Below are 25633 nucleotides of genomic sequence, written 5' to 3' on the forward strand. Positions count from 1 at the left end.
CACGTGATGCTAAAAAGATCAAGAGCCACAGGTTGACTGAAACTGAAGTGATTTATGTTGGGGATGGGAAAGAGGAGGTCCATCCCGAAGTCAGGGCTGGGAATGGGAGATAAAACAGAAATCGCTAATGTTTCCATTAACCCCCTCCCCTGCCTGCCACTCAGAGGGCCAGAAAGACCGAGCTGTTCCCAGTTCCGAAAGGCCTGTGTCTCGGTCCCCTCTGCCTCCCCGCAGGCGGTGAGAGAAGTTTATCTGTCCCTCTTTATCTTCGGATCCGGCTTCTTAAACCAGCGGAGCCCTGAGATGCCACCTCAGGCTCACAGAGTGCAACGGGTGCCCCTGGAGCAAAAATCACGATGCTCGGGCCACAGACCCTCCCCACCCCTCACCCTCCCCGGCGCACTAGTGACCCACGGAATTTGGACCTTCCCAGTCAATGACGCGCAGGCTGCTTCCTCCGGGAGACTCGGGGCGCCTGGCGGTGGCCTGAGGACACGCCGCAGCCCGCGCCCCAACCTGCTCGGCTGCACCTGGGGTGCCACCTGAAGCCGACCCTTCCCTGTGCCCGGGCCAGCGGGCGGGACGAGCCGGTGCCATTGGCCCGCACAGGGCGGGGCGGGCGGGGCGGGGCGGTGCCATTGGCCCACGAGGGGCGGGGCGGTGCCATTGGTCTCCCCATTGGCCAGAGCGACGAGGGGCGGGGAGAGGCGGCCCGACGCACTGAACCGGGAGGCCGGGGCAGTGGGCTACCAGGACGGCGCGGTGCCGGCGAGGGCCCAGCTCCGGCAGAGATCTCCGGACTGCGCCACGGAGGACGGTGAGTGACCGTGGACAGGAGAGATCGGGGCGTCCGGCGCGCACTGACACCGAGGCCCCCGAGCCGAGAGCGCTGGCGCCTGGCACTGATGCCCGCGGCTGCCGCAGCAGGTCCCCTGTGTGCCAGTCCTGCTGCCCCGGAGCCCGTGGTCCGGAGCGGAGTTGGGAGCGGGCATCGCGCCAGCACCTCCTCCCCGAGGAGGGCCCGGAGAGGCTACAGCCTGAGCGCGACAGGTGACCAACTGCAGCTGCACCTGCCGCGCTGGCGCTCTGCTCAGCCGGCGAAGGGGTTTAGCACAGTATGCCCTCTACTTCTTACAGCCACAATGCTTTCATTGAACCCATGTTCAGATGAGAAAACTGATGTTCAAAGACTTGTGGAATTATCCAGTTTTACCAGATAAGTCAGTAGTGCGATCAGGATTCGAACTCAGGTCCCATTCATTTCGCCCACTGAAGTCAGAGCTCACTCTGCTCTCCCCTGAGCTCCTGACCCTCAGTCCTGTGCTTCGGGCTGTGAGAGCCTCGGTGTTTTCACTCCGCACAGCCTTGTTTACTCATCCCAGTGGGCATGAATGCCGGGCCAGGGCCGACGCTATCTTAAAACTCTGTAAGAAGAGCCTCCCAAAAGAGTTAATCAGGTCACAGCAAACAAAGACTGCATTCTGTCATTTGAATCCAAGCAGGTTAGACTACAAAGCCAGGCACTTGTGCTTGGACCCTCACTGGCTACTTATAGTTTAACTGTCCACAGCACAATCAAGATGTGCTGCCAAAAACCATGATTTTGTTGTTGTTGTTTTGTTTTCTTTTTTAAGAAAGAAAAAAAAGAAAGGTAAATGAATTGGTAGAACTAACAGGTACCTGCAGGTCTGTCTGCCTCCTACTCCCCTGTGTCATTCCCGAGCCGCTGCTGGCACCAGGATGGGAGATAGTAGGGAGAAGGAGGGAGGAAGAAGGGGGTTAGGGGATGGGGGTGGGAGAGGAAGGAGGGAAAGGAGAGAAGAGGAAAGGGAACATGTTAAACTGAGTCAAATCCTGCCTGCTGGGAGTAGTCATGGGTGTGGCTCAGTACTTGTCAGTGTTTAAGTCTGTTTCGTTAGTTCTCCTCCTGATTCTCTCTGCGGGCAGTGCTGACCGTTCGACCTGACAGTGAGAATGAGGTGGACGCCACAGACCACAGTGTCAGTGAGAAAGGTGGGAGGTGGGGTGTAGTTCCACCCTGAGAGTCCAGTGGGTAGCCTGGAGGTCAAGGACAATGAAGGGCAGGGTCCTCCTGGGTCAGGCAGCTAGACAATGACTCATAACCAAGACCATGAACAGAACAGCATTCAGATCCTGTTAAAGGCAAAGCCTCGAAGGGGAGACCTGGCTATGGGTCGACCAGAAAGCCCTCTGGAGTGTACCTCTGGGGGCCGGGGCGCAGTTTTGGGAGTAAAGTTGGTCATATGTCCTCACGCACAGCCGCTCCTCCCAGGGGAACTGCCATCCTCTTCTGGTGCCACAGTCCCATCCCCAGAGCCTCGTGGTCTCTCCAGAGCCCCTGGCCTTTTATGACCTATAACTGGGGCTTCTGCTTATCCCATGTGAGCTCATGTGAGGCCCAGCTCACATGTCTCTTCACTCACCTTCAGTCGGTGACTCAACTAATGAGGAACCTAAGGCTGTGTGAGGGAAGGGACTCGCCTAAGGTCACGCAGCTCAAGAATCCCGCAGCAGAGCTTGGAGCCCAGATGCTTGGGAAGGCTGGGTTATCCCATCACACACAGTGCCTGGAAGAAAACGCTTTGAAATTGCTTTACTGTGAAATAAAAGCAAATGGGAGGCGGCTGCCTTCCCGGAGCCTCTGCGGTGTTTTCACTCTGGCTGAAGGGGAACTTGCAGAAGTTCTTAACTGGGATCTGAGGAGCTTCTTGATCTCCTGCAGTGGTGTGCAAATTCAGCATACACACACATGCACACACACATCTTTCTGGGGATCATATGTTAAACTCTCAAGGCTCCAAAGGGTTCCGTGGCCCAGAAGTTTAAGGCGCACCCTGTCTCACAGGGAGCCAGCGGAGCTGCAGGGGCCCTCAGCCTAACCCAGCGGGGGGGCACGGTGGAGGCAGCCGGGCAGAGCACCCAGGGCAGCCGGACAGCAGTGGGCACAGGCTACGCGCCTGTTCCGGGCCTCAGGGCGTGTTCTGAGCTTCTCTTTGGTCCAAAAGCACAGCTGAGAGGATTCCTGTTTCCCTCTCCCCCTTCACAGGAGAGGGGAGCCCAGTTTGGGGGGCGGGTCCCGGGGGCCAGGGTGTGCAGATGTGAGGGAGAGCAGAGGACTGCGGGCAGCTGTGTGGCCCAGCCGGCCGTGCCGCGGAAGCGAGGCCAGAATGGGCTCAGGGAAACCTGTCAGTGGGACGGGAGCCGCACAGGGGGAGGGCGTAGCAAAGGCCAGCCCGGGGAAGGTGGGGATGGAGGTACCGGTGGCTCTGTGGCCAGCTCTCCTGCTGGGCAGTGTCCTCCAGGCCTTCCTAGCCATCAGCACTGGGGCAGGGAGGTCTGGCTGAGCCACAGGGATGGGGAGGGGTGCCACTGGGGGGAGAAGGGGGAGGAGAGCAGCTTGGAAGTGGGTGGGATCTGCAGCTGCTGAGCAGTTGCCTGCCGTCCACACCCCAAAGCTGGCTGGTGAGTTGCTGAGGAGCAGCCTCTGTCCAGCCAGACCCTCTGGAGGCAGCTGGTGCCAGCCCGCTCCTGGCCTAGCTCCTGCCACTTGCTGGCCAGCAGGTGCCAGGGAGGCCCATTGCCAGGGCATTGTTTTCCGTGCCTCCGGCTGGCCCTGCCTGGCAGCGGGAGCTGTGGCCCGGGACACGGCTCCCAGGAGTGCCCCGCAGTGTCCCCCACCTGCCCTCCCTCGGAGCCTCCATCCCTCCCGGTGAGAGCCGGTCCCACTGCTCTGTCCTCTCTGCTGTTTTCCCGCCACTTATGTTGACTTTAGTCAAATGTACAGCCCAGAACACTGGGGTTATTAATAAGAAAATAAGGCCTAAACAAGAAAATAAGAATCACAACCTTTTCAAATGTTCGAACAGAGGTTACCAAGCTTTCAGACTGCCCGGACATCCTCAAGACATTTCAATGTGGACACCGACACCTGTTCCATTTGGCCGAGTGAGGGTCACAGTGGCCAGCTTCTGAGCCATTGCTTCACGAGAGGGGGCCTTGTGCGGCCAGAGCAGGAGCTCACAGCCTGGATGCAGGCCTCCAGTGCGTTCCGCTGGCTTTATGATATTGCTCTGGCATTAGCTTTCTTTTGCTCCTCTGCCATCCGCTGCCATGGTGCCCTGAAGAGCCACAGAGCTCGTGACCGGAGGAAAGGTGGGCCCCGCCTGACGGGAAAGGCTTCAGTGCCCTTTGTCCCAACCACAGGCAGGGACAATAGCCAGGGTGGTTGTGGTCCCGCTGCCACCCCAGCCCCTGCTCAGGGCCCGGCAGCCACTGACATAGAAAGCTATACCCATTCACCGCCAGGCACTGCGCAGGTGAGCCAGGCGGCACAAGCCCGCCCCTCCTCGGCTGCAGGGAGCACTGGCTGAGCTGGGCCTTTGGTTGAGGATGGGTGTTTTTCAATATTTTATTTAAAAAACACAACTGTATCTTTAAATAAAACCAGGGCAGAAACCCAGAATACACATGGATCAAGCATGTCAAACCGGCAGCCAGCAGGCCACATGCTTCGCCTCCAGCCACGCCTGTGACCTGCTTGGACGGGTGGAAGTGCCTTGGTTGAAGCGGGACTGGGCGCTGCCTGGGGCTGGCCTGCCTCTCAGGCTCAGCCTGGGAGCTGCCCAGTGACAGATGCAGCAGGAAGGCCAGCACCCGCTCTGGGAGGCAGCCTTCTTTGTCTGGGCCTGCTCCCCTCCCCCACCCAGGGCGGTAGGCCTCCGGGCTGGCTTCCCAGTTAGCGGCTCCCATCCTTAGCCAAAGGCCCAGCTCCAGCCACCGGCGTTACATCCTTTGAATTAGTCTCTTGGGGGCAAAACACTCCCGAAGGCCCATGTGGGGAGATCTCACGTGCTAGGCAGCACGGGGCCTGGCCCTGGATGGGGCTCCCCACACCCACCCCTTGGCTTCTTGTCCTGCAATGCGCAGGCTTGTTCTCCGCAGGGGAAGGGTGGTGAGGCAGCACCACAGCGTCCCTGAGGCAGTGCGCTCCTCTTGGTGTGTGTGGGGGGGAGGGGGCGTCAGAGGGGCTCCTGGGGCAGCAGAGTGGGAGCCTGGAGCGGGTGCAGGCCCAGGGGAGCTGCTCTGGCGGGTGCCACCTGAGCTAACATCGGGGTACAGGACAGGGAGAAGGCCGTGACTGAGTAGAGGACAGCACGGTTAAAGCCCAAATGGAGCAAAGGGCACTGAGCCCTTGAGGGGGCTATGGGCAGGAGGCTGGAGTCCGAGCAGGGAGTGGGAGAGCAGGGAGTGGGAGGGAGCAGAAAAGAGGAAGGCAGGAGAGCTGCCTTCTGGGTAAACGCAGCCCTTCCCGTAAGAGGCTGCAGGCATCCCTGTGCCCTGAGCCATAGGACAGTGTGAGGGGGCCGCCCCCAGCCTCACCCGCTCCGCTGAGCAGCGGCTGTGTGGGCAGGATTTGAGGAAGGGCCTGAGGCGGAGCCTGGCGGTCACTTTGCTGCGGGCACTGCAGTGCTGAGGAACCGAAACCCTCTTTTGCAATGGGCCCGGAGTGCAGCAGGAGGTTCCCCCAGGCCCAAGGTGCCGCCCTGTGCCCACGCAGGGCCTGTGCTGGCTGTGGGGCCTCCTCGGGGAGCCTGGCCTCTCCCAGCTGGGGCCTGCCTCATGCAAAGGCAGAAGGACGTGTTTATAGGACGACTCTGGGGTCACTGGGGGGCCCACCTTCCTCCTTCAAATAATTCTCCTTCTCTGTACCCACGTGCTCCTGCCTCCTGGAGCGAGCGCTCCTGCCTGCACCGCTCCTCTGGGAGGGCTGTCCAGCAAGCAGGGAGGGAGTGCGCGATGGGCAGTGTGCCCGAGGGACAGAGCACTCCGCTCCCCGGATTCACAGAACAGCAGGGGACACACACACACACACACACACACACACACACACACACGCAGAGCAGGAAGGTGTGACTGAGCCAGGTCTGTGTCAACCGAGTTTGTGAAGGAGCCGCCTCATGGGTGGAGGGAGGCCGTGCACCTGGCTGCGCACCGCCCAGTGTAACGTGCCCCTCGGACTGCTGGCTGCAGCTTGGCAGAGGGGAGGAGGAGGCAGGGCCAGGGTGGAGAGTGAATTTGAAGTGTGGCTTGCTGCTTAGCACACAGAAGGAGAGTCCTCCCCAGGGTGGCGTGGAGGGAGTTAGGAGTAAGAACCATGTGCCTGTGCCATGGAGATGCTGGTGCCGTAGGGAGCGCCCCAGGGAGTTACCGTCCGTCAGAAGCCGGGACTGGGAGAAGCGCACAGACCTCGCTGGGCCGAGTGGGAAGAGACAGGCAGTTTCTGCGTGAACCTCCTATCCCCTGGAGGGCGGTACCCCACTGTGCCGATGAGAAAGCCTGGTCCGGAGGCGCCAGACCACTCCAGGAGCCTGTAGGCTGCTCTAGGCAACAGCACAGAGGCTCATTCCAGGGCCTTGGAGTTTGCAAGCTGGAACACAGCGAGGAAAAAAACCCAGGAGTGTTTCAAAGAGGAAAGAAAAGTGAAAAGTTCTTGTAGCAACAAGCGCACTCCTGGACCAGTATCAGCCCTGCATTCTGGGCCCAGGACCGCTCCCGGAGAGTCACCGTCGGAGTTCTCAGGTGATCCGGAACAGGGTGCCAGCAGGTCTGGTCACGCCCCAGGTGGACGCACTGAGTCCTCGGGGTAATTAGAGGCTCACCCGGGGCACTGACGCAGGCGGAAAGTTCAGAGCTGGTTGTCTTTGGAGCCTGTCTCTTAGGAGATGGAGGATCTCCCCAGGGTGTGGGTTTGACCTCTGCCCCTCTGTCCCAGGCGAGCTAGAAAGAGAATGGTCCTTCCTGTGTCCCAGCTGTCTAACTGCTTATATAGTCCCTTCTTCACTCTTTCCTCAGGGGTGTGAGCCGCTGTTCAAGGTCAGCGCAGAAAGGGCGAAAGGGCAGTATCCGGGCGCTAAGGGCTGGCGTTCGCAGGGGCTTTGCCACTTCTGCGCTGGGAATCTTGGGCAAAGTGCCTACCTCCTGTCCCCACAAAATGGGAACAGGATGGCATTTACCTCGTACTGTTGTGAGGAGTAAATGAAACACAGTTAGCCCTCCCAATGTTGGCAATGGGTTCTGTGACTTGAAGTGAAGTGACAGCTAAAGAAACCGGTTTACAATAAGCTAAATGTATGCGGGCGTTAAGTTCCTGCAGCATCTCATCACCACGGTAACCTACCAGCTGTAACCATAGAAAATGCTCAACACAGTCTGTGGCACTTAGTGAGCATGGTACCTGTCCGCCGGTCCCTGGTGGGCTGGCCAGGGGTGCGGACTCCAGGGGCACAGCGGGAATGAGGGGGACAGGCCCAGGCCACTTCGGAAACTTGGAGGAATAATCTGGACAGAAACATTACTCAGGGTGTCCCCGCGGAGGGGAAGAAGCACCTGCCCTGACACATGAAGGAGATTGAGCCTGACTCCCAGGGATTGTGGAGAGGTCCTAGGAGTGGGGCTGATTGAACTGGCAACTGCTGACTCGGCAGTTCTGGCCTTGGGCCACCAGGGGGCGCTTGGCTGACACGTGCAGGTGTGAAACCCCTAAGTCCTCTGGTCCTGACCTTCCTCTGCCTGTCCTGTGCCAGGGAGTGGAAGTGAGGAGGGGACTGGGGATGCAGGATTGGGAGGATGGAGGTGGGAGGTGAGCCCAGGCAGCGGGCTCTGGGGACCCCACTGGCCAGCTCCTTCCGCTTACCTGTCTGTGCGCCCTTCCTGGTCTTGTTGGCAGGTAGCTTCCGGGTCTGCAGGCAGGAGGAGAAGATGAAGGAAGATTGTGCACCCAGTTCTCACGTGCCCATCAGCGACAGCAAATCCATTCTGAAGTAAGCCTGTGTGTGCTGGGAGGGTGCGTGCCTGAGGTCTCCTCCATGGGCAGCCTCTGGGTGGAAAGTTCCGGGCCCTTTTCCCAGATGGGAGGCGTGCCTGCCCCAGGACAGTGACTGGCCTGCCATGGCGTGGTTGTCTTGTCTCCTCACAGTGCGGGTTTGACCTCTGCCCCCTCTGGCCCACAAAAGCATGTGTGCCCATGTGACTCTGCAGAAAGGGTATTTATTTAAAAGCTAGAACAATACTGAAAAACAAACCAACCAGCAAAAATAGCCAGAGCAATACTGATACTCTTATTGTTGTGTTAAACAGTTCAGGAAAAAACCCTCAACAATGGCTTTGAGTTTTTACGGAAAAGGTATATTTTACTGACACATGATTTTAAGCTTTGCTTGTTTTTATTTTAGGATACTTTTTAAACGTGTAGGATCTTTTTAAAATTTATTTCTGAACTAAAGAAAAGCACAGTTGTGATTTTATCTTGCTCTTTGAGTTCTGAGTCTAAACGTTGTCTGCTTTGGGCAGCGCCTGCCTGCCATCCGAAGACAAGCCAGCCCCATGCAGAGGGATCGCTTTTGTAAGAGATGGTGCCGGGCCCTCCTGCTGAGACCCTGAGAGCAGACGGCATTCCCTGTATCATTCCCTGTGCTGCCCATACCGTCATGTTCTTATTTACGTGTTACAATAAGAACAATATCAGATATCATTTTTTGAAAAGTCATAATCACCATAACATGATTAATTTCACATATGTGTATGTGTGTATATGTGTGTGTGTCTATCCTAATAATTTTGTGTTTAGCATTGACACACTTATAAGCCCAGTGAACATGCAGCATTGAATGCTGCTTCGTCAACGCCATAACATTGTAAATCACTTCCCCTGGCCATTACCGTCACCCCCACATTGCAGAGCGGGCGCTGCGCACCCACAGCCGGGCTGGTGCGGGGCCGGTGCTGGCACTGCCTGAGGAAGATGCAGGGCAGCCTGCCCAGGAGGGGCCGCCAGCGAGTGTGGCTCCAGCATGGGCAGTGGCTGGAGAAGCGAAGCTCCTGTGAAAGATGCTCCAGGTGGCTAACACTTCTTACAGAATACAATACTGAGCAAGGTCTCGTTAACACTATACAGGTTACATGGGGGCACGATAATGTTTTAGATATACTGGGTTCAGTGAAGTGTTGTTAAGATTCATTTCACCTGTTTCATTTCCCTCTTGGATAACTGTGACGCGCATTCTGTATCTGTTGGATGGAGCTGCCCTGCAGAGGCCGCTTGGGCACAGGCAGCTGTCACTGTCTTCTCTCGGCCATGCCAGCCAAGCACAGTGTGTTCCCTTTTATTCTAGGGAGAAAACACTTGGGCCTTCGGGGTCTTACTCACCGCTGTCTCCTTCACCCCCTGTCATGCCTCCAGGAGGTCAGGATGGGAAAGAGCAGGTCGCCCTCCTGGTGCCCCCACAGCAGCCATGCCAGGTCCTGGTAGGCAGTAATGTGGGGGGGAAGCAGGAGTCTTCCAAACGCCAATAATCTGGCCCGGGGGGTTATTTGAGGAAATGACTCAGCAGTAAAGTATGGGGAGGCCGTCAGGAGCTCTTATCCTCAATAGTGACCGCATGCAAACACCCGCACTGCACAGGGATGGGGTCCACCTGTGAGTTTTCACTTCCCTCTAAGTCCCACCCCTATGCCTCCCCCGAGGGCTGATATTGGAACCCTCAAGAAGGCTGAAGGGCGCGTGTCCAATGGCAGTCTGGTCTCTTGACCAGTTGTGCGTGGCCAGAAAGCTGTGTGCTGTGATGCCCGCTCTGCGGATGAGGAGACTGAGGCCAAGGAGGGCACACCCCTTGTCCGAGGCCTGCCACACGCAGAGAGGATGCTCGTGTGCTTCCCTCCCCAGGTCGGAGCTCTTACACCTGCTGAAAACCTACAACTGCTACCACGAGGGCAGAAGCTTCCAGCTGAGACACCGAGAGGTAAGTCCCGGTCTCTGCTGTATGCAGTCACCGTCTATCTGCCATTTGCACAGACGGTCCAGTTTACACCTAATTTCCAGGATAATTCTTATTTTTTAAATATATTTTGCTGATTTTTTACAAAAAGGAAGAGAGATAGAGAGTTAGAAACATCGATGAGGGAGAAATATAGTCAATTGCCTCCTGCACACCTCCTACTGGGGATGTACCCGCAACCAAGATACAAGCCCTTGACCGGAATCAAACCTGGGACCTTTCAGACCACAGTCCGATGCTCTATCCACTGAGCCAAGCCAGGTAGGGCTCCAGGGTAATTATTAAGCCCACGTCCCTCACTCTTGGAAGTGTCCCCATTTGGTAATGAATTATAAGGTCACGCATCCTCTGAGGGAGGCACCAGGTGATGGCAGCCAGGATCTCTTCGCGAGGCCCCTGTCAGGGGCCAGAGGGTCAGGCTATCCCGGTGAGAATTCAGAGCCGCGGAGTCTTCCCATGGGCCTTCTCCTTCCAGCTGGGACTTTTGTCCCCATGAGTCGCCAGGACATTGGAGTTTGAAATCTGTGAGACCACCCATCCCACAGCACAAATGGGCTCAGCACAGGCTCTGGTGCAGGACAATCGAGGCGTGAAGGAGGTGGCTCTGTCCATCAGAATAAGCAGAGGAAGGGCTTGGAGGGAGAGGAGTGCCCAGAAGTGCCCAGGCCAGGCAGGCCCGGAAGTGAAAGGCAGGGCTGGCAGAGGGCGTGGAGGGCAGAGAGCACCGTCCCCCCTGCAGGCCGCTGCTGCCCTGTGAGGCCACATGCTGAGCAGGAGCGTGGACTGGCCCACACGGGCCCTCCTGGTATTTCAACAGAAGCTAGACACCCGGGATTTCATGTGGAATCTCGCAAGCCTCGGAACCCCTGTGAGACAAACAAAGCGTGTCTGTGGCCAGCCAGAGGCTGTGGTGCCGGCCGGACTCGGGAATGGCCAGCAGGGCCCACTCACTGAGCAGATCAAGCAGAGGCCTGGCCCTCCCCCACCTGAAACCCTCCCACCGTTCACTGGGGCCCAGGCCGGGCACTGCCCCACCGCGGTCTCACTCAATCCGCTTGTAAAGCCCCCGGGGAGACTTGTCGTGTAAGGTTCTGTTTGGGGGTTCCCACGGTTGAGACGGGGTGACTCCTGGGCTCCCTCAGGCTTGTCAGTGTCTGTGGGAGCCAGCAGCCCGAGTCCCCTTGGGCTGCTGAGCGCAAGAATGGGCAGTTCACACCCCACCCCCCCCAGACCCCTCCTCAGGTGGAGGCAGCCGCTGCTCGTCCATCTTCATTCCCGTTAGCGATTCCAACAGCCGCGATCCTCCGCAGTCCCCAGACCTGAGGGTGAGCCCCGTGACCGGGCAGCTGTGGGCAGCTGGGGTCCTCTGTCAGCAGCTGGGGCTCGCCTGTCGGTGGCCTGAAGGAGGTCACCTGTCGGTGGCATGAAGGAGGGCACCTGTCAGTGGCCTGAAGGAGGTCACCTGTCGGTGGCATGAAGGAGGGCATCTGTCGGTGGCATGAAGGAGGTCGCCTGTCGGTGGCATGAAGGAGGGCCAGCTAAAACCCACCCGCCAGGCCGAATTGCTGGGCCACCAGATACCGGTCAGGCCGTGCTGGCTGCTGAGATGGCACACACTCTCGGGCCTGGGCCACGCCTGACACCTTGTTCCCCACCGGCTCTACCGAGGGCTCCTTCCCGCACACTCTCCCCCTGCCGAGCGGCCTCTAGCGCCTGCCCGCCAGCCCACCTGTCCCAGCTCCTCACTGCCAGGGGCTCTGACCCCGCGGCCCGGCCTCACCGTCTGTCCATACTCTGGTGGGAGCCCGAGGCCTGCCTGGCTCTGCAGCCTCTGGCCAGCAGGGCGGCCCTGGGCACAGGGGTGGATGAGGAGCCAGCTAGCCAGGGAGGGTGGGACGGAGCCCCGTGTGCTGGGCAGCCCTGACCCGCGCGGCTAAGTGAGGAGCAGGCCTCTTCGGCTCTGATGCTGGCGGCGGCCGGGAATGACATCTCCGGCTGACCCCGTTCCTCAGCCCTGGGCATTCAGGGGGGGGTTCCCACACCTGCAGCCTCACTGGGAGCTTAGGACTGAAGTTCTCGCCTCCGTCCTCCCCCAGCCCGCTGCGCAGAAGCTCTGCACCCCCTCCCCCCTGCGTGTGATGGGCCCCGGGCCCCCTGCAGAGGAGCGCAGGTCGGAGCGCTGGGTGTTGGCACTTGGGCTCCCCAGGAAAACCCTCTGCAGGAGCAGCTGTGTGGGGGGCAGGGCTGGGGAGCCGGGGAGCCCGGGACCTGTGCCTGTGCTTGTGTGTGGCCGGACAGTCCCCATGGAAACCTCACAGTGGTGACAGCCCCCAGGTGTGGGAAGTTTACATCCCGCAGCGGGGACTTCCCTGTTCCAGCCCTAAAACTCCTGTGGGGGTCTGGCCTGAATCTCCTCCCCCCACCCCCCACCGCAGGTTCTCAGCGTGAGACAGGGCGCCGGGTTCCAGGCACCTGCTCCCGGGCTGCCTGGGCCCTGGTTGGGGCTCATGCAGGAGACAACCAATCAGTGTGTTTCTCACACATCGATGTTTCTCTCTGTCTTTTCCACTCTCCCTAAAAATCAATGGGAAAATATCCTGGTGAGGATTAATAACAACAACAACAATTTTTTGAAAGAAGAAGAAAGAAAGAAAGAAAGAAAGAAAGAAAGAAAGAAAGAAAGAAAGAAAGAAAGAAGGAAGGAAGGAAGGAAGGAAGGAAGGAAGGAAGGAAGGAAGGAAGGAAGGAAGGAAGGAAGGAAGGAAGGAAGAAAAGGAAGGAAGGAAGGAAGGAAGGAAGGAAGGAAGGAAGGAAGGAAGGAAGAAGGAAGGAAGGAAGGAAGGAAGGAAGGGGAAGGAAGGAAGGGGAAGGAAGGAAGGAAGGAAGGAAGGGGGAAGGAAGGAAGGAAGGAAGGAAGGAAGGAAGGAAGGGGGGAAGGAAGGAAGGGGGAAGGAAGGAAGGGGGAAGGAAGGAAGGAAGGAAGGAAGAAAGGAAGGAAGGAAGGAAGGAAGGAAGGGACGGACACGGAGCAGGGAGGTGGGGGAGGCCGGGAGGTGAAGCAGCTGTGTGCTCGGCTGCAGCCCCGCTCCGGCCCTCTCTGTCCCCTTCCCCTGCCCGGCCGGCCAGCGCTGCCGGCCCAGGGAGCAGGTGGCAGGTTCCCAGGCCTGATCCTTTGGTTCTCTGACCTTCAGCTGCCGCTCTGAGAGGGAACCCTCCCTCTCCCCTACCCTTCACCCTCACCTCCTTGCTTGCCAGATGCCTCGAGGAAAAGGGGTTTTGCCGGTCTCTGGGGGACCCGGGAATGGCCAGGCTGACCTGGGCCTGAGGATATGTGGAGTGAGGCCTGGACCCTTGGCCTGTCTGCTAACAGGGCCAGACAGCACCCTGCACTTCACCCCCCACAGCTGAGGTCCCTGGGTGGAGGCAGGCGGGGGTGTGCGGCAGGATCACCTGGTGAAGCACTGGGCATCCTGCAGGCTGAGCTGGCACGGGTTCTGTCCTGGGCTCAGCCTGGGGAAAACCCTCCTGATAATACAGCTGGAGCCACTGAGGTACCCCCGTGCCGCCGTGTCAGCGCCCCTGAAGCAGTGGGGCTACTTGCTGAGACCACGTTTTCCCTTGGGGCTCCTGGGACCTGTGCTCTGAAGATGGGGCCAAGGGACTGATAGGAGCGCCCAGGGCCTCCTCGGAAACCACTGGGCGGGGGTGAGATCTCGCTTCTCCTCACTCCCCAACCTCGCCTCCCACACAGGCAGCAGCCACGCCGTGTCTGGCTCACAGCATGTGCCCCGGGACGTGTGTGACGTTTATCTCATCGGAGCAGCCAGGAGGCAGGTCCCTTGGGCCATGAGAAAACTCAGAAACTGCTCAGAAGGGAGGAGCAATGTGGGGACCGCAGCACCACAGCCCGGGGGAGGCTGCTCCTGTTCAGGGTCGGGGTCCCAGAGCAGGCAGCCCCTGCAGAAACCCCCCCCTCCAAGGCCCGCAGTGCCCCCCGCGGGGGCGGCAGAGTGGAGAGGTGGCGGCCAGCTGCTCTGCACAGAGCCTTTATTGGGGAGGTCAGAGTTCATGGATCACCGGGAGGTGCAAACAGAGAGATCTGAGGACGCTGCCGGGGCGCGCGCTGGGCGGGGAGGCCGCGGCCGGGATGGGGTGCCGGGAGCCCTGGTGCCAGTCCCTTAACCGTCCCCCCGGACAGCGCCCCGGTGCCCTGGCATCATAGAGCTTCCCGTTGGGGCACGCCCCGGCCTCGCTGCTCTCCGTCGGTCTATGAGGACCCCAGGGCTCCGCAGAGGGACTGGTCCTCCTTGGCAGGCCCCTGCACCGTGGCTGCTCCTCCTGGGGCTGCCCGAAGAGCCAGCCCAGGGGCTCGGCGGTGCCTGGGGGCTGCTGGCCGCTGATGGGAGTGGTGATGTCCTGGAGGGACCGGGGAGGGCCGCTCTTCCTGCCGGCCCGGGCTGGCCAGGGGCGTCTGCCGGGCCGGGCCCCGGCCACAGCCTCAGTCAGCGCCGAGGCGGGCTGCGCCAGCTGGCAGAGGGACCTCCTGTGCTCACCCAGGCTCGGGGAAGCCAGGGCGTCCTGCCGGGGCCCCCCGGGCAGCACCTCCTCCCGGCTCTCCCGGATGGTGGGCAGGCGGGCCACGGAGAGCAGGAGCCGGGACCTCATGGCTGCCAACGGCCGGAAGCAGCCACCTGTTGGGAGAACCAGGGGTGAGGGTCTGCCATGCCCGCCTGCCCCCCCGCCCCGCCCTGCGCCCCCCGCCCCAGCGGAGGCCGTCTGTGAGCCACGGGCCTGAGGACAGTCCGCAGAGCGCTCCTCTCTCAAACGTTAAAGCCCATGGAGTCAGAGAACCCAGCCAGCCTGCAGCCAGAGGGACGGGGGTCTACAGCCAGACTCTGCCACTCCCTGATCAGGGACCTTTGGCTGCGTCACCTCTGCAAGCCTCCACGTCCTCATCCATAAAACGGGGCTGCACACACCTCTTCTCAGGGGCGTGTGCTGTGAGAAGCACCAGTGGCCTCTCACGCAAAGCCCTGTGCGTATGAAGCCCTCACAGCCCCTGTCACTGCCGCGGGCTGCCCCTGAGGCCGGGCAGGTCCCCGCTGAAGCCCGGAAGATACACCACGCCATTCTGTTTTACCTCGAACCGGGGGCAGGGCTCCCTCTTACCTGTGGCCGAGGGGCCTTGGGGGCAGCAGGGCCGCCGGAGGAGCAAGGGCAGGCGCGGGAAGCCCCACGGAGTTCGGAGCAGACGAAGCGGGTTGGCTGTCAGAGCCCGTGCCCGGTGACAGACGGTGGGGATGAGGGTGAGGACCGTGTGCCACGGCCTCTGTCCGATGTGCCAGTGTCCAGGGCAGATCCCTCCCTGACGGTCTGGCCGACCCAGAGGCCCCGCAGCGGCTTTTATACCTTTCCACTGATCAGCTATGTCACGAGGGCCCGAAATAGCCGTCAGGAAGGCTCTCCGGAAAACAGCTCAGGGGGCAGGCCTGGCCCCGTGCCCACCAGGAGCAAGTGTTTGTGCTGTGGGCGGCCCTGGGAGTGTTTACTCTGAGGGAAGGGGTGGGGCAGGGCGGGCACCACTGCTGGCACCTCAGCCCAGGCCAGGAGAGGCTGCCCTCGGGGCTGCTACCACCACCTGGAGGCGTCCCCACCGTGGGTTATGCCAGCCCCTGAGCCCCAGGCCCTCCAGCCTAGAGCCGGTGTGGTGGAGCCGGAGCCTGCCCCCCCCTCCCCCAGGAGGCTCTGCCCTGGAGGCGGCCGAGGCTGCTACGTAAGCCTGCACCAAGGTGGCAGTGCCCACCCTGGTCTGGGACCAAGGGCAGCGCCTAGGACTTAGGGGTGTCGAACTCAATCAGAGAAGGGGCCAAAATCTAAAATCCAGCCTAAATTGCGGGCCGAATGGTTTACTGAACAGTCATAAACTGTCATTGTGATGGAAACGCAGCGGAGTGCAGTGATGACAGCGCGGTGCAGGCCACATTGCAAGGCCTGGCGGGACGGATTTGGCCCGTGGGCCTTGTGTTTGACACATGTGGCCTAGGTCCTGGTTTTACTGCTTCCCAGATGTGGTGCTTCCCATGGTGACGGGGCCGCGCCAGGCACGAGGTGGTGCGGCCGCGGCTCCCAAACCGAGCTTCCCGGGTGCTGTGTGGACAGCGGCTGGGGTCCCAGGGCACACCCATCTCAGCCACCCTGTCCCCCACTGTGCCCCTTCCCCCAGGGAGGTCCCCAAGAGGGAGGGTGCGTGTTTGGGGGTTCGAGTGTCCGGGGAGTCCCGTGTCCGAAGGGCTGGGTCCTGGGGGCAGGGGGAGGCGGGCGGTGACTCCGAGGGCTCCCAGCAGAGGCTGACTGTGCGGTCCCACAGGAGGAAGGGGAGCTGGTCATCGAGGGGCTCCTCACCATTGCCTGGGGGCTGCGGCGGCCCATCCGCCTCCAGATGCAGGACGACCGGGAGCCGGCGCCCCTCCTCGGCCGCCTGGACGCCGGGCAGCCCAGCTGCCGCCTGTGAGTGCCGCTCGGGGGCTGGGTGGCCTCCGTGGCGCTTGGTCACCCTGCGCTTACTGTTTGGGGTGTTGGTGGGGGGTCCCGGGCCTCCTGTAGGGGGCACACAGTCCGGGCTCAGCCCTGTCCCCTCCCGAAGCGTCAGCCCGCAGCCTCCCGGCCCGGCGGCCTCGCCCCAGGGGTCTCTCCAGGTGGCGGCCCAGGCGCTGTCCTCCTGGAAAACGCCCCAGCGTCCCCCCTCCAGCCGTCTCCTCACACATCCACAGGAGCCGCCCGGTCTCTGCAAACAGGCATTTCTCAGCAGCTCTGGGTCTGTCCTAAAGGTGCACAGCTTCCACTCCTCCTGCTCTGCTTTGACTTCAACGTCAGGATTTATGTTTATCAATTTATCAACATTTAATATCATCCTTTCCCCCTTCAAATACTCAAATCAAGGCACCGCTACTGCGAGGACCCTCAGCACGCTGACCTACTGGCCCACCCACGGGGGTGGAGGGCAGTCACGGGAAGCAAATTCGAGCAGCTCAGGCTGCAGCACAGAGCTCATTCACGCGCAGTTAGGGGGCTAGTTGCCGTCACGCCTGTTCCTCTCCAGCCCGGAGGCCGGGTTGCCCCGCCCGGCCCCCTCCAGGCCTGCGGGATGCCTGAGCCCACGCATGGGGCACGGGGCACAGCCCGGGGCACAGAGCACGTGGTGTCCGTGTCCTGCATGTGGCGAAGCAGAGCCACGGGCCTCAGAACAGACCCCCTCAGCCCAGCAGACACGTGGCCATATTGTGCTTTTCTCTCAATATTTCCGCTGACTCTGGAGTGAAATCCCAGCCTCCACTCGGCCTGCCCGGCATCCGGCCTGTGTGCCGCCCATGCAGTGGCCTCTCATGGCCACTCCTGCGCCGCATTGTGCTCGTGTCCTTCCAGAAAGGAGCCACCTCTGCAGGGGGGTCCCGGCCCGCAGCCCCCGGAGCCCAGGCCTGAGAGTGCCCACAGCAGTTCAGGTAAGCTGGCCGCTCCCAGACCCTGAGCTCAGCCGGTGGGGAGAGGGCTTGGCTGTGCCCCCGCCTCAGAGCAGCTCCGAGGAGGAGCGAAGCCCCCCCGGTCCTCAGGAGCAATACGGGGTCCTCAGTGACTCCTCACTGGGCAGGAGGGAGCGGGGGACGTGGCTCCTTAGTGACCGGCCCCTCGCCAGGCAGTGTTCCAGGAGGAGGGAACAGTTCGCAGGCGGCCTGGAGCCCTCCTGGCCGTGCAGGCCTGGGGCCTTGTCCTCACTCTTAGATCCATAACTGCCCCCCGTCCTCCATGCCCTCCCCCCAATACCCAGCATGTGATGTGGTCACACCGGTGACCTTCCTGCCAGGACCCACCTCCACACCGGGGCAGCGTCCAGCAGATCTGCGGCCTCCGCGGTGCCCTGTCCCCGGTGCTCACCGGGGCCTGACCCTGCATCCCTTCCGGCCGCAGGGCCCCCGGAGGAGGGCGAGGAGACCCCGCAGCTGATGCGAACCAAGAGCGACGCGGCCTGCGTGGTCCAGCGGAGGCCCCGCTGCCGCAGCCCCGACGAGACCCAGAGGACCCGGCGGCACCGCTTCTCCATCAACGGGCACTTCTACAACCACAAGGTACCTCCGCCTCGCCTCTGCCCGGGGCCTGCCACCCGCCAGCCCGGGGTGGCCATGTCAGAGTTCCCTCCCCACCTTCCTGAGCGGTGGCGTGCAGGGTGGAGAAACACGGCCAGGGCAAGCCCATAGTCCCATCAGCTCAGGACCCGGAAGCCTGCGTTTCCTTCACCACAAACACGGTCCAGCCGTGCTCGCACATGCCCCTGAGTTTTGTAAAACACCCGTCTCTGGTGTGTGCCGGGCTTAGCGAGGCAGTGTTCTCAGGTTCATCTGGGCTCCGTCTCCTGGGCACCATGCCCCTCGCTGGCACTGTGCCGGGGGAGTGAGTCAGCGAGGCCGAGGCGTGCCAGGCACACGGCCGTGTCAGGGAACACGCACTGCCCCAGGTTCCAGCATGCAGCCTTTGTCCCAGCATGTACTGTCCCCGGCTCAGGAAGTGACATCACTCCGTAAGCAACTGGGTGGCGAGAGGAGACGCTGGCTGGTGCTGCAGCGGGCACGGGTGGCGGTTTGGGTGGAAGGTCCTGAACCAGGCCCATCCTAGCGCCCTGGGAACGGAGCAGGCGCTTCCAGTCCAAGCAGCAGCCCAGGCCGGCGGGAGCGGGAGGAGGTCCGGGATCAGATCTAAAGAGCAGCCCTGGCGAGGCCTGCCCGGAGCCATTCAGGCCGCGCTGGGGTGGGCTGGCCTTCAGGATGAAGCCGTCAGCAAGGCAAGCCGACAGGACCCTCCCTGCTTTGCTGTCGGGACCTCCCAGCGCCCCCCACCCCCATCCCCCACGCTCCCGCTAGGACCACAGCGGGTGCTGAGTGACAGCGGCTGCCAGTGTCTGTGCTCCACTCAGGAGAGCCCAGGGCTCGAGAGGACAGTTTCCTGGAGGAGTGACGAGCCCAGGACCGAGCTTAAGGGGGGATTGGGAACGGTTTAGTTACCATGAGCACCACGTGTAGTAAATCCTCCTAAGGTTCCGGTGTTCTTCAGTCTTCTCCGTGACGGGGCCTGGCTCCTCTAGTCATCCCGTGCTCACTGGGAACAGAAGGCGAGGCTGGCTTCTGTGTCACCAGTCATCCCGCGTCTTCTCCGAGAGAAGGCAAGTCCAGGCGGGTCTGGCCCTGGGACTGGGGACCAGCCGGGGACACTGAGTCCCCGCCACCAGCCGAGGAGAGCTGAGCGAGGGCAGGCAGAGGATGTGCCCATCGGAATGTGGGGAGTGGGGCACCAGGAGCGGGGTGCCCGGGAGGCCCCCGTGCCAGGCGAGGAAGCAGGGGCTGGTTCAGAGCACGCTTGGTGGTCAGGGTTTGGGAAGATTATTCCTGGGCACCGGTCTGTGGGGGAATCCAAAGGGCGGAGCCTGGAGGGGAACGGGGGAAGCTGGGCACCCCTGGGAGAGTGGAGAGGCGTGGGCAGACTGAGAACTCTCTGCCTGGGGATCGGCAAACACCTGGTCATTGATGGACAGAAAGAGGAGGGAGAGACGGTCCTCCGTCCCTTGTGGGTTTCCTGGCCCACTGAGTCCCGGGAGCAGAGGCTGCCCTGGCAGCACTGCCGGCATCTTTCTCAGCGAGATGTGAGCTGTCACCACGAGGTCCGGCATGGCCTGCCCGTGGGTCTGTGTGAGGTCAGAGCCCCGTTCGTCTGCTGCTCCGCGCCCGCAGCACAGGCTGATGGTGTGCCCGCCCTGAGCGTGCCAGCCCCGGCCCCAGCCCGGCCCTGAGCTCCCCCTCCCCGTGCAGACCTCTGTGTTTACGCCTGCGTACGGGTCCGTGACCAACGTGAGGGTCAACAGCACCATGACCACCCTGCAGGTGCTCAGCCTGCTGCTCAGCAAGTTCCGGGTAAGTCCGCGTCCCCAGCTGGCGGCCTCCCAGCCGCTGCTGCGTCGGGGGTGGGTGACGGGGGTTTGGGGGTGGGTGAGGCGGAGTGTTGTCTGTGGCCCTGGTGGAAGGCCTGGCAGGGTTCTCTCTGTGGCGCTGGGCTCTGGGGTTCGAGGCAGAGACGGGGGGTGGGTAGTCCAGGGATTTGTGTGCGTGGCACCGGGGGCGTGGGTGCTGCCAGGGGGATCTGTGTGCATGGCACCGGGGGTGTGGGTGCTGCCAGGGGGATCTGTGTGCATGGCACCGGGGGTGTGGGTGCTGCCAGGGGGATCTGTGTGCGTGGCACCGGGGGTGTGGGTGCTGCCAGGGGGATCTGTGTGCATGGCACCGGGGGCGTGGGGGCTGCCAGGGGGATCTGTGTGCGTGGCACCGGGGGTGTGGGGGCTGCCAGGGGGATCTGTGTGCATGGCACCGGGGGTGTGGGTGCTGCCAGGGGGATCTGTGTGCATGGCACCGGGGGTGTGGGTGCTGCCAGGGGGATCTGTGTGCGTGGCACCGGGGGTCTGGGGGCTGCCAGGGGGATCTGTGTGCGTGGCACCGGGGGTGTGGGTGCTGCCAGGGGGATCTGTGTGCGTGGCACCGGGGGTCTGGGGGCTGCCAGGGGGATCTGTGTGCATGGCACCGGGGGTGTGGGTGCTGCCAGGGGGATCTGTGTGTGTGGCACCGGGGGTGTGGGTGCTGCCAGGGGGATCTGTGTGTGTGGCACCGGGGGTGTGGGTGCTGCCAGGGGGATCTGTGTGCGTGGCACCGGGGGTGTGGGGGCTGCCAGGGGGATCTGTGTGCGTGGCACCAGGGGTGTGGGTGCTGCCAGGGGGATCTGTGTGCGTGGCACCGGGGGCGTGGGGGCTGCAGGAGTGCCCCTGTCTCTGGTCTTGGATGCCGGTCTGACCTCTGCTCTGCCGCTGCAGGTAGAGAACAGCCCCAGCGAGTTCGCACTCTACGTGGTTCACGAGTCGGGGGGTGAGTGTCGGCCTTGGCCCCAGATCACGAGAACAAAAGGCAGGCTCCCGACCACGGTCCTCTCCCAGGGCTGTGCTGGCTTGTGTGCCCTCCTGCCCTTGGGACCCACTGTGCCTGCACCCCGAATGCCTCTCCCAGCCCGGCCAGGGCACACCTGTCCCTTTGAGAACCACTACGCCCCGTAGGAAGCCGCCATCCTAGCCCACTTACTGGGAGGGTCTGTGAGCTGGAGTGGAGCCCTCAGCCCTGAGCAGTGCAGCGGCCCAGCCCCTGCCAGCCCCGGGAGGCAACTCTGGGCCCAGCCTCCGGGACCGCTCCCCACCCCCCACCCCCGGGACGGTCCCTGTCCACGTGGGCCTTTGTGAAGGCCGTGGCCACACACCACTCAGGGCCATCGTCTCAGCCAGGCCTGGAGGAGGGCCCCCGCGGCCCTGACAGCCGCTGTCCATCCTGGCCCTGGCCGGGACCAAGGCGAGCCTCGTGCCCCTGAGTTCTGTAAACCGCCTTTCTTTCCAGAGCGGACAAAACTCAAAGACTGTGAGTACCCGCTGATTTCCAGGATCCTGCACGGGCCCAGTGAGAAGATTGCCAGGATCTTCCTGATGGAGGCCGACCTGGGCGAGGAGGTTCCCCACGACGTGAGTGGGGCCGGGGCTGGGAGGCTGCTCCTGAGGGAGGGCAGGCGGATGGCGGGGGGCTCTCAGGGCTCCGGCTGTCCTTGGCCGCAGCCCTCTCGGACGTGGTCTCCAGGGACCGCACGGCTGTCTCAAAGGGCCCCTGGCAAGGGCGATGATGGCTCCGGCCCCCGCCCCCACCCCTCTGTGCCCCCTCCAGCTCCGTGGGCCGGCTCAGAGGGAGAAGCTGGTTCCAGGAAGCCACTGCCTGGGCTTTCCCTCCTGCAGGTGGAGCCTTTTCCTTCATGGCAGTGACTGTTGTCATTGCAACACTGTGGTCCTCCACCTTCCTGGTGCCGCGGCCCTTCAGCACAGCTCCTCGTGTGCTGGTGACCCCCAACCACAAAACTATTTTCGTTGCTACTTCATTCAGTCGCAATGTAAGTATCTGTGTTTTCCGATGGTCTTAGGCTCTACAGCAGCGGCTCTCAACCTGTGGCTCGCGACCTTTCGGACCTCACGGACCCCCAGTAGAGCCTAAGACCATCGGAAAACACAGATACTTACATTACGACTCCTAACAGTAGCACAATTACGGTTATGAAGTAGCAACGAAAATAGTTTTGTGGTTGGGGGTCACCACCGCACGAGGAGCTGTGCTGAAGGGCCGCGGCATTAGGAAGGTGGAGGACCCCTGCACTACAGGTCCGTCCGCACAAGGGTTTCTGAGCGAGGGCCTGGCTGGGCCTGTGCACAGGCGTCTGAGTCCACGGGCCAGCACAGTGTCCTGCCACCGTGAGACAGTGTGTCCCCCCTGCACCCCGTGTGCCTCTGCTCACCTCCAATGCTCTTCCTCAGCCTCAGCCTCAGCCCACCCAGAGCACACGGAACAGTGTTGAGGGCGGGAGAGGGCAGCCGCCTCCCCAGGCGTGAGGCGTTGCTGAGTTGGGCCGGTGGAAACCAGGAGGCAAAGAAAATGTGTTTGGCGTCTAATGTAAAGCACATTAAAATGTTCTTGGATTTTCTAGGTTGCTCAGTACATTAAGTTTGAAATGCCGGTGCTGGACAGTTTTATTGAAAAATTAAAAGAAGAGGAGCAAAGAGAAATAATCAAACTGACCATGAAGTAAGCAGCACTTAAAGGGCCAGTCGTGGGGCCTGTCCATCAGGCAAGCCTGCAGGGTAGAGCATCCAGGACCAATGCTTAAAGGGCCAGTGCAGGGGCCTGTCCATCAGGCAAGCCTGCAGGGTAGAGCATCCAGGACCAATGCTTAAAGGGCCAGTGCAGGGGCCTGTCCATCAGGCAAGCCTGCAGGGTAGAGCATCCAGGCCAGGCCTCTATCCTCCAGGCTCTGGAGGGAGAGCTCTCTCCTCCAGACATGCCAGGTGCCCTCACACGGCTCAGGGAAGCCTGCCAACCCTGGTTTTCCAGCCCGGCCCTCTGGCCCTCTGCTTGGCATTGATACTTGCCAAATAGCAGGAGGAAGCCCAGTCCCCCATCCAGCACCCCACCAGAGGGGAGGGACACAAGCTGCTGAAAACCCGGCAGCAGAGTCCGGCAGGGGCATGGGTGGGCCAGGACCAGGGCTGGGGTTCTGCTGCTGACCCGGCTCTGGGGGAGCCGCGGACAGGGCCTGCCCTGCTCACGGTCAGCCTGCCCGGGGCTTTCGTGCAGCGGAGTCTGCGCCTGCCAACAGGGGCAGTGGTTGTACCTCAGGTGCAGAGAACCAGTTCACCTGGCAGCTCCTGGGGAAGCTACTGGGCCCAGCTGTGTGAGGTGAGCCAGGTTACATGGCCCTCTGCAGAGCCAAGCGTGGAAAGGACACGTGCAAGGTGCCATGCCAGGGCCGGGGTCAGAGTCCCTCTTAGAAAGGGAAGTGGGGGGAGGCAGAGGGGATTGCTCCCTGCTGGGGCCTGAAGTTGAGGACTGGCTAGGATTCTGGCTGAATGACCCGTGGAAGCCACACCCGCTCCACCTCTCCCCCACACGTCCATCTGTGCGCTGGGCCCCGCGTGGGCAGTCAGCAGGGTCACTGTCGGATTTGGGACCTGAAAAGGATGTGGGGCCACCTGGGCAGTCTGCTCAGGGTGCAGGGAGGACACAGGCCTGAACCCAGGGCTCTGATCCTGGCTCTGTGCTCTGTCCACTCCAGCACGCGCCTGTCCACACTGGACAGTCTTTGCCATGGAAATGGCAGCACGTGGCTGTGAGGCTTGGCAGTGTGTGCAGCCCTGTGCCTGCCTCTGGCAGCCTGTGGTCCCACAGGGTGTCCGCCTGGCTCTTCCCTCCGTGGCAGAAGGCAGGCGGTGGCACTGATCAGCAGTCAGGGACCCTAATCTCCTGGCTTAGGCATCTGCAGCTCCCTCACTCCGCCCCCCTCCCCCGCCCCGTCCCTCGCAGTGTCGGTGAGTCTGCTTGGCCGTGTCTCCCTCCAGGTTCCAAGCCCTGCGCCTGACGATGCAGCAGCGCCTGGAGCAGCTGGTGGAGGCCCAGTAGCCAGCCAGAGCCCGCCTCTTCCGAAGCCACCAGCAGCCAACGCACGCCCAGTGCCTGCGAGCGGGCCCTGACCGGCGGCCCCTCCTGAGGAACCCGAACCTGTCTACCCGCCCGAGTACCACGAGCCCCATGTTCTTATCTCCACGTGAGCACTCGCACAAGCCTGAGCAGCAGGAAGTCACTAGTGGGGCTTCCTGCTGGTTTAGTGGGAGCTGAGTGGAAGTTTGCTCTGGGCATTGAGCAGCCCTGGCGCTGACTCCTGCCACGTTCTGGATGGGCTGGCTAGTCCTGTGCACATCACATCTCCTGCTTAGGAGAGCGGTACCTGCCCGAGCCTGGAGCTGGCACAGCCCCGCAGGCCCAGCCCGCCCTCTGCGTCCACGGGAGCCACCTTGTGCTGCGCTCCGGAGCACTGCCAGGGAGGCGGGCTGCCTGCAGGGAGGGGAGGTGCCTGCTGCCGGCACCACTTCACCGTGGCGTCCCTGGCTCCCGCCCCCAAACATCCGATGTCAGTCCCTGAGCCTCGCACAGCCCGGCACGCCGGAGGCAGAGGCCGGACAGGAATGAGACCACGAGCTCCTGGCCTTCTCTCCGCGGCACTGACTCTAACCTTCCTCAGCAAGACCTGAAGGAATCCTTCTGGGGAGCTCACCGCAGAGCCACGCCGGTCTGGTCCAGGGGAGGGGGCGGCCCATGTGGCGTTGGGTGTACGTACGATCCCTTGTGGGAGAGTCCAGGGTCCAGGGGCTGCCGTCAGCGGCTGGAGAAGGCAGTGCCCAGGCCCCGCCACACTGTCCCTCTCTGGCTGCAGCCTCCACGCAAAGCACTTCCCTCACAGGCGTGCGATGAGGAGAAACGTCAGCCTGGGGAGAAAGGGCTTTGAATTCATTGGGCCCAGACACTGAGCCTCTTGGGTTTGTCAGCCGATGGAGAATTTCTGGCAGGAATAAGAAGTCTTCTGCAAACCTATGCAACACTTGATGTCAGTCATGGTATTTGTCAGAAGCTAAAGACCCAATTTCTTCCCGCTGCCGGTGGGTGGCCCACTTCAGGGGAAGAACCAGCGAGGCCTCCACATGCAGGCAGCGGATACCCCCTCTGCCTGGGCAGCGGCTCCCGCTGCGCCCACAGGAGCAGAGCCCGGGAGCAGCCAGGCTGCCAGTTTGCTGTCTGCTTCCTGTGGCAGCACAGTTTCCAAGGTGCTAATAACGGTGTGCTCCCCTGAGCTGGAGGGGTCAGGGCCACGACTCCTTTTTGATTGTGTGTGTCACCTGCCCCCCTGCTGTATTCCTGAGACTCTTACCCGGAGAGGGCACAGCTGAACTTGGCATTTGATCTAGATCCGAGCCCCATCGGTGCCCTTGCACAGACATAACTCCTGCTTTCTGTGCATACCCTGGGGAGGGGTGTGGAGCCTGAGGACAGAGGGGGCTGCAGCGCATGGAGGAGTCATCGTTGTGGGGTCTGTGGGTGGCCTGGCCGGTGAACGTAGGGTCATCCCGAATCACAGACTCTCAGCATCAGGAATCTTCCAGGTACGGGCTCAGGTGGATTGGCGGCAAGAACGAGGCGAGGGTAGAAAAGAAATCAAACGGGTCATTTCACTCCCCGGCCCCTGTTTACAGCCTCGGGCCTAGCACAGCTGCCATCCTGAACTAGCGCTCTAGTTCAGCAGTGACTGAGTGAGGTCTTGTGAGAGGCCTCTGCTCAGCCCTG

General features: G+C 61.8%; 2 protein-coding genes across 4 annotated transcripts; one reads left to right on the forward strand and one right to left on the reverse strand.

The window, feature by feature from the left end:
* The first annotated feature begins 697 nt into the window (after positions 1-697).
* RASSF4 (Ras association domain family member 4) lies at positions 698-25157 on the forward strand. 3 transcript variants are annotated; one of them, XM_045570651.1, is made up of 11 exons: positions 698-814; positions 7746-7841; positions 9743-9818; positions 16222-16361; positions 17277-17353; positions 17817-17974; positions 19706-19807; positions 20755-20806; positions 21323-21444; positions 22449-22546; positions 23857-25157. In XM_045570651.1, the coding sequence occupies exons 2-11, from the start codon at positions 7780-7782 to the stop codon at positions 23915-23917; spliced, it is 948 nt and encodes a 315-aa protein (XP_045426607.1). In that variant the 5' UTR covers positions 698-814; positions 7746-7779; the 3' UTR covers positions 23918-25157. The 3 variants fall into 3 exon arrangements, with proteins under 3 accessions (XP_045426607.1, XP_036317137.1, XP_036317138.1); XM_036461244.2 differs by having other exon boundaries at positions 703-817; positions 7748-7841; XM_036461245.2 differs by lacking the exon at positions 22449-22546 and having other exon boundaries at positions 743-817; positions 7748-7841.
* DEPP1 (DEPP1 autophagy regulator) lies at positions 13887-15239 on the reverse strand. The gene is made up of 2 exons (XM_036461246.2): positions 15024-15239; positions 13887-14545 (listed from the first exon to the last, which is right to left on the reverse strand). The coding sequence occupies exon 2, from the start codon at positions 14517-14519 to the stop codon at positions 13914-13916; it is 606 nt and encodes a 201-aa protein (XP_036317139.1). The 5' UTR covers positions 14520-14545; positions 15024-15239; the 3' UTR covers positions 13887-13913.
* Positions 25158-25633: the final 476 nt, after the last annotated feature.

This window comes from Pipistrellus kuhlii, unplaced genomic scaffold (genome assembly GCF_014108245.1).
Source record: "Pipistrellus kuhlii isolate mPipKuh1 unplaced genomic scaffold, mPipKuh1.p scaffold_m20_p_35, whole genome shotgun sequence".
Classification (NCBI taxonomy): Eukaryota; Metazoa; Chordata; class Mammalia; order Chiroptera; family Vespertilionidae; genus Pipistrellus; species Pipistrellus kuhlii.

Bases quoted from the DNA above. Each gene is read 5' to 3' on its own strand.
- DEPP1 (XM_036461246.2), bottom strand. From the start codon at position 14,519: ATGAGGTCCCGGCTCCTGCTCTCCGTGGCCCGCCTGCCCACCATCCGG.
- RASSF4 (XM_045570651.1), top strand. From the start codon at position 7,780: ATGAAGGAAGATTGTGCACCCAGTTCTCACGTGCCCATCAGCGACAGC. The intron at 16,362-17,276 runs GTGAGTGCCGCT...GTGTCCTTCCAG, and splicing joins GGGCAGCCCAGCTGCCGCCT to AAAGGAGCCACCTCTGCAGG. The intron at 20,807-21,322 runs GTGAGTGTCGGC...CTTTCTTTCCAG, and splicing joins CGTGGTTCACGAGTCGGGGG to AGCGGACAAAACTCAAAGAC.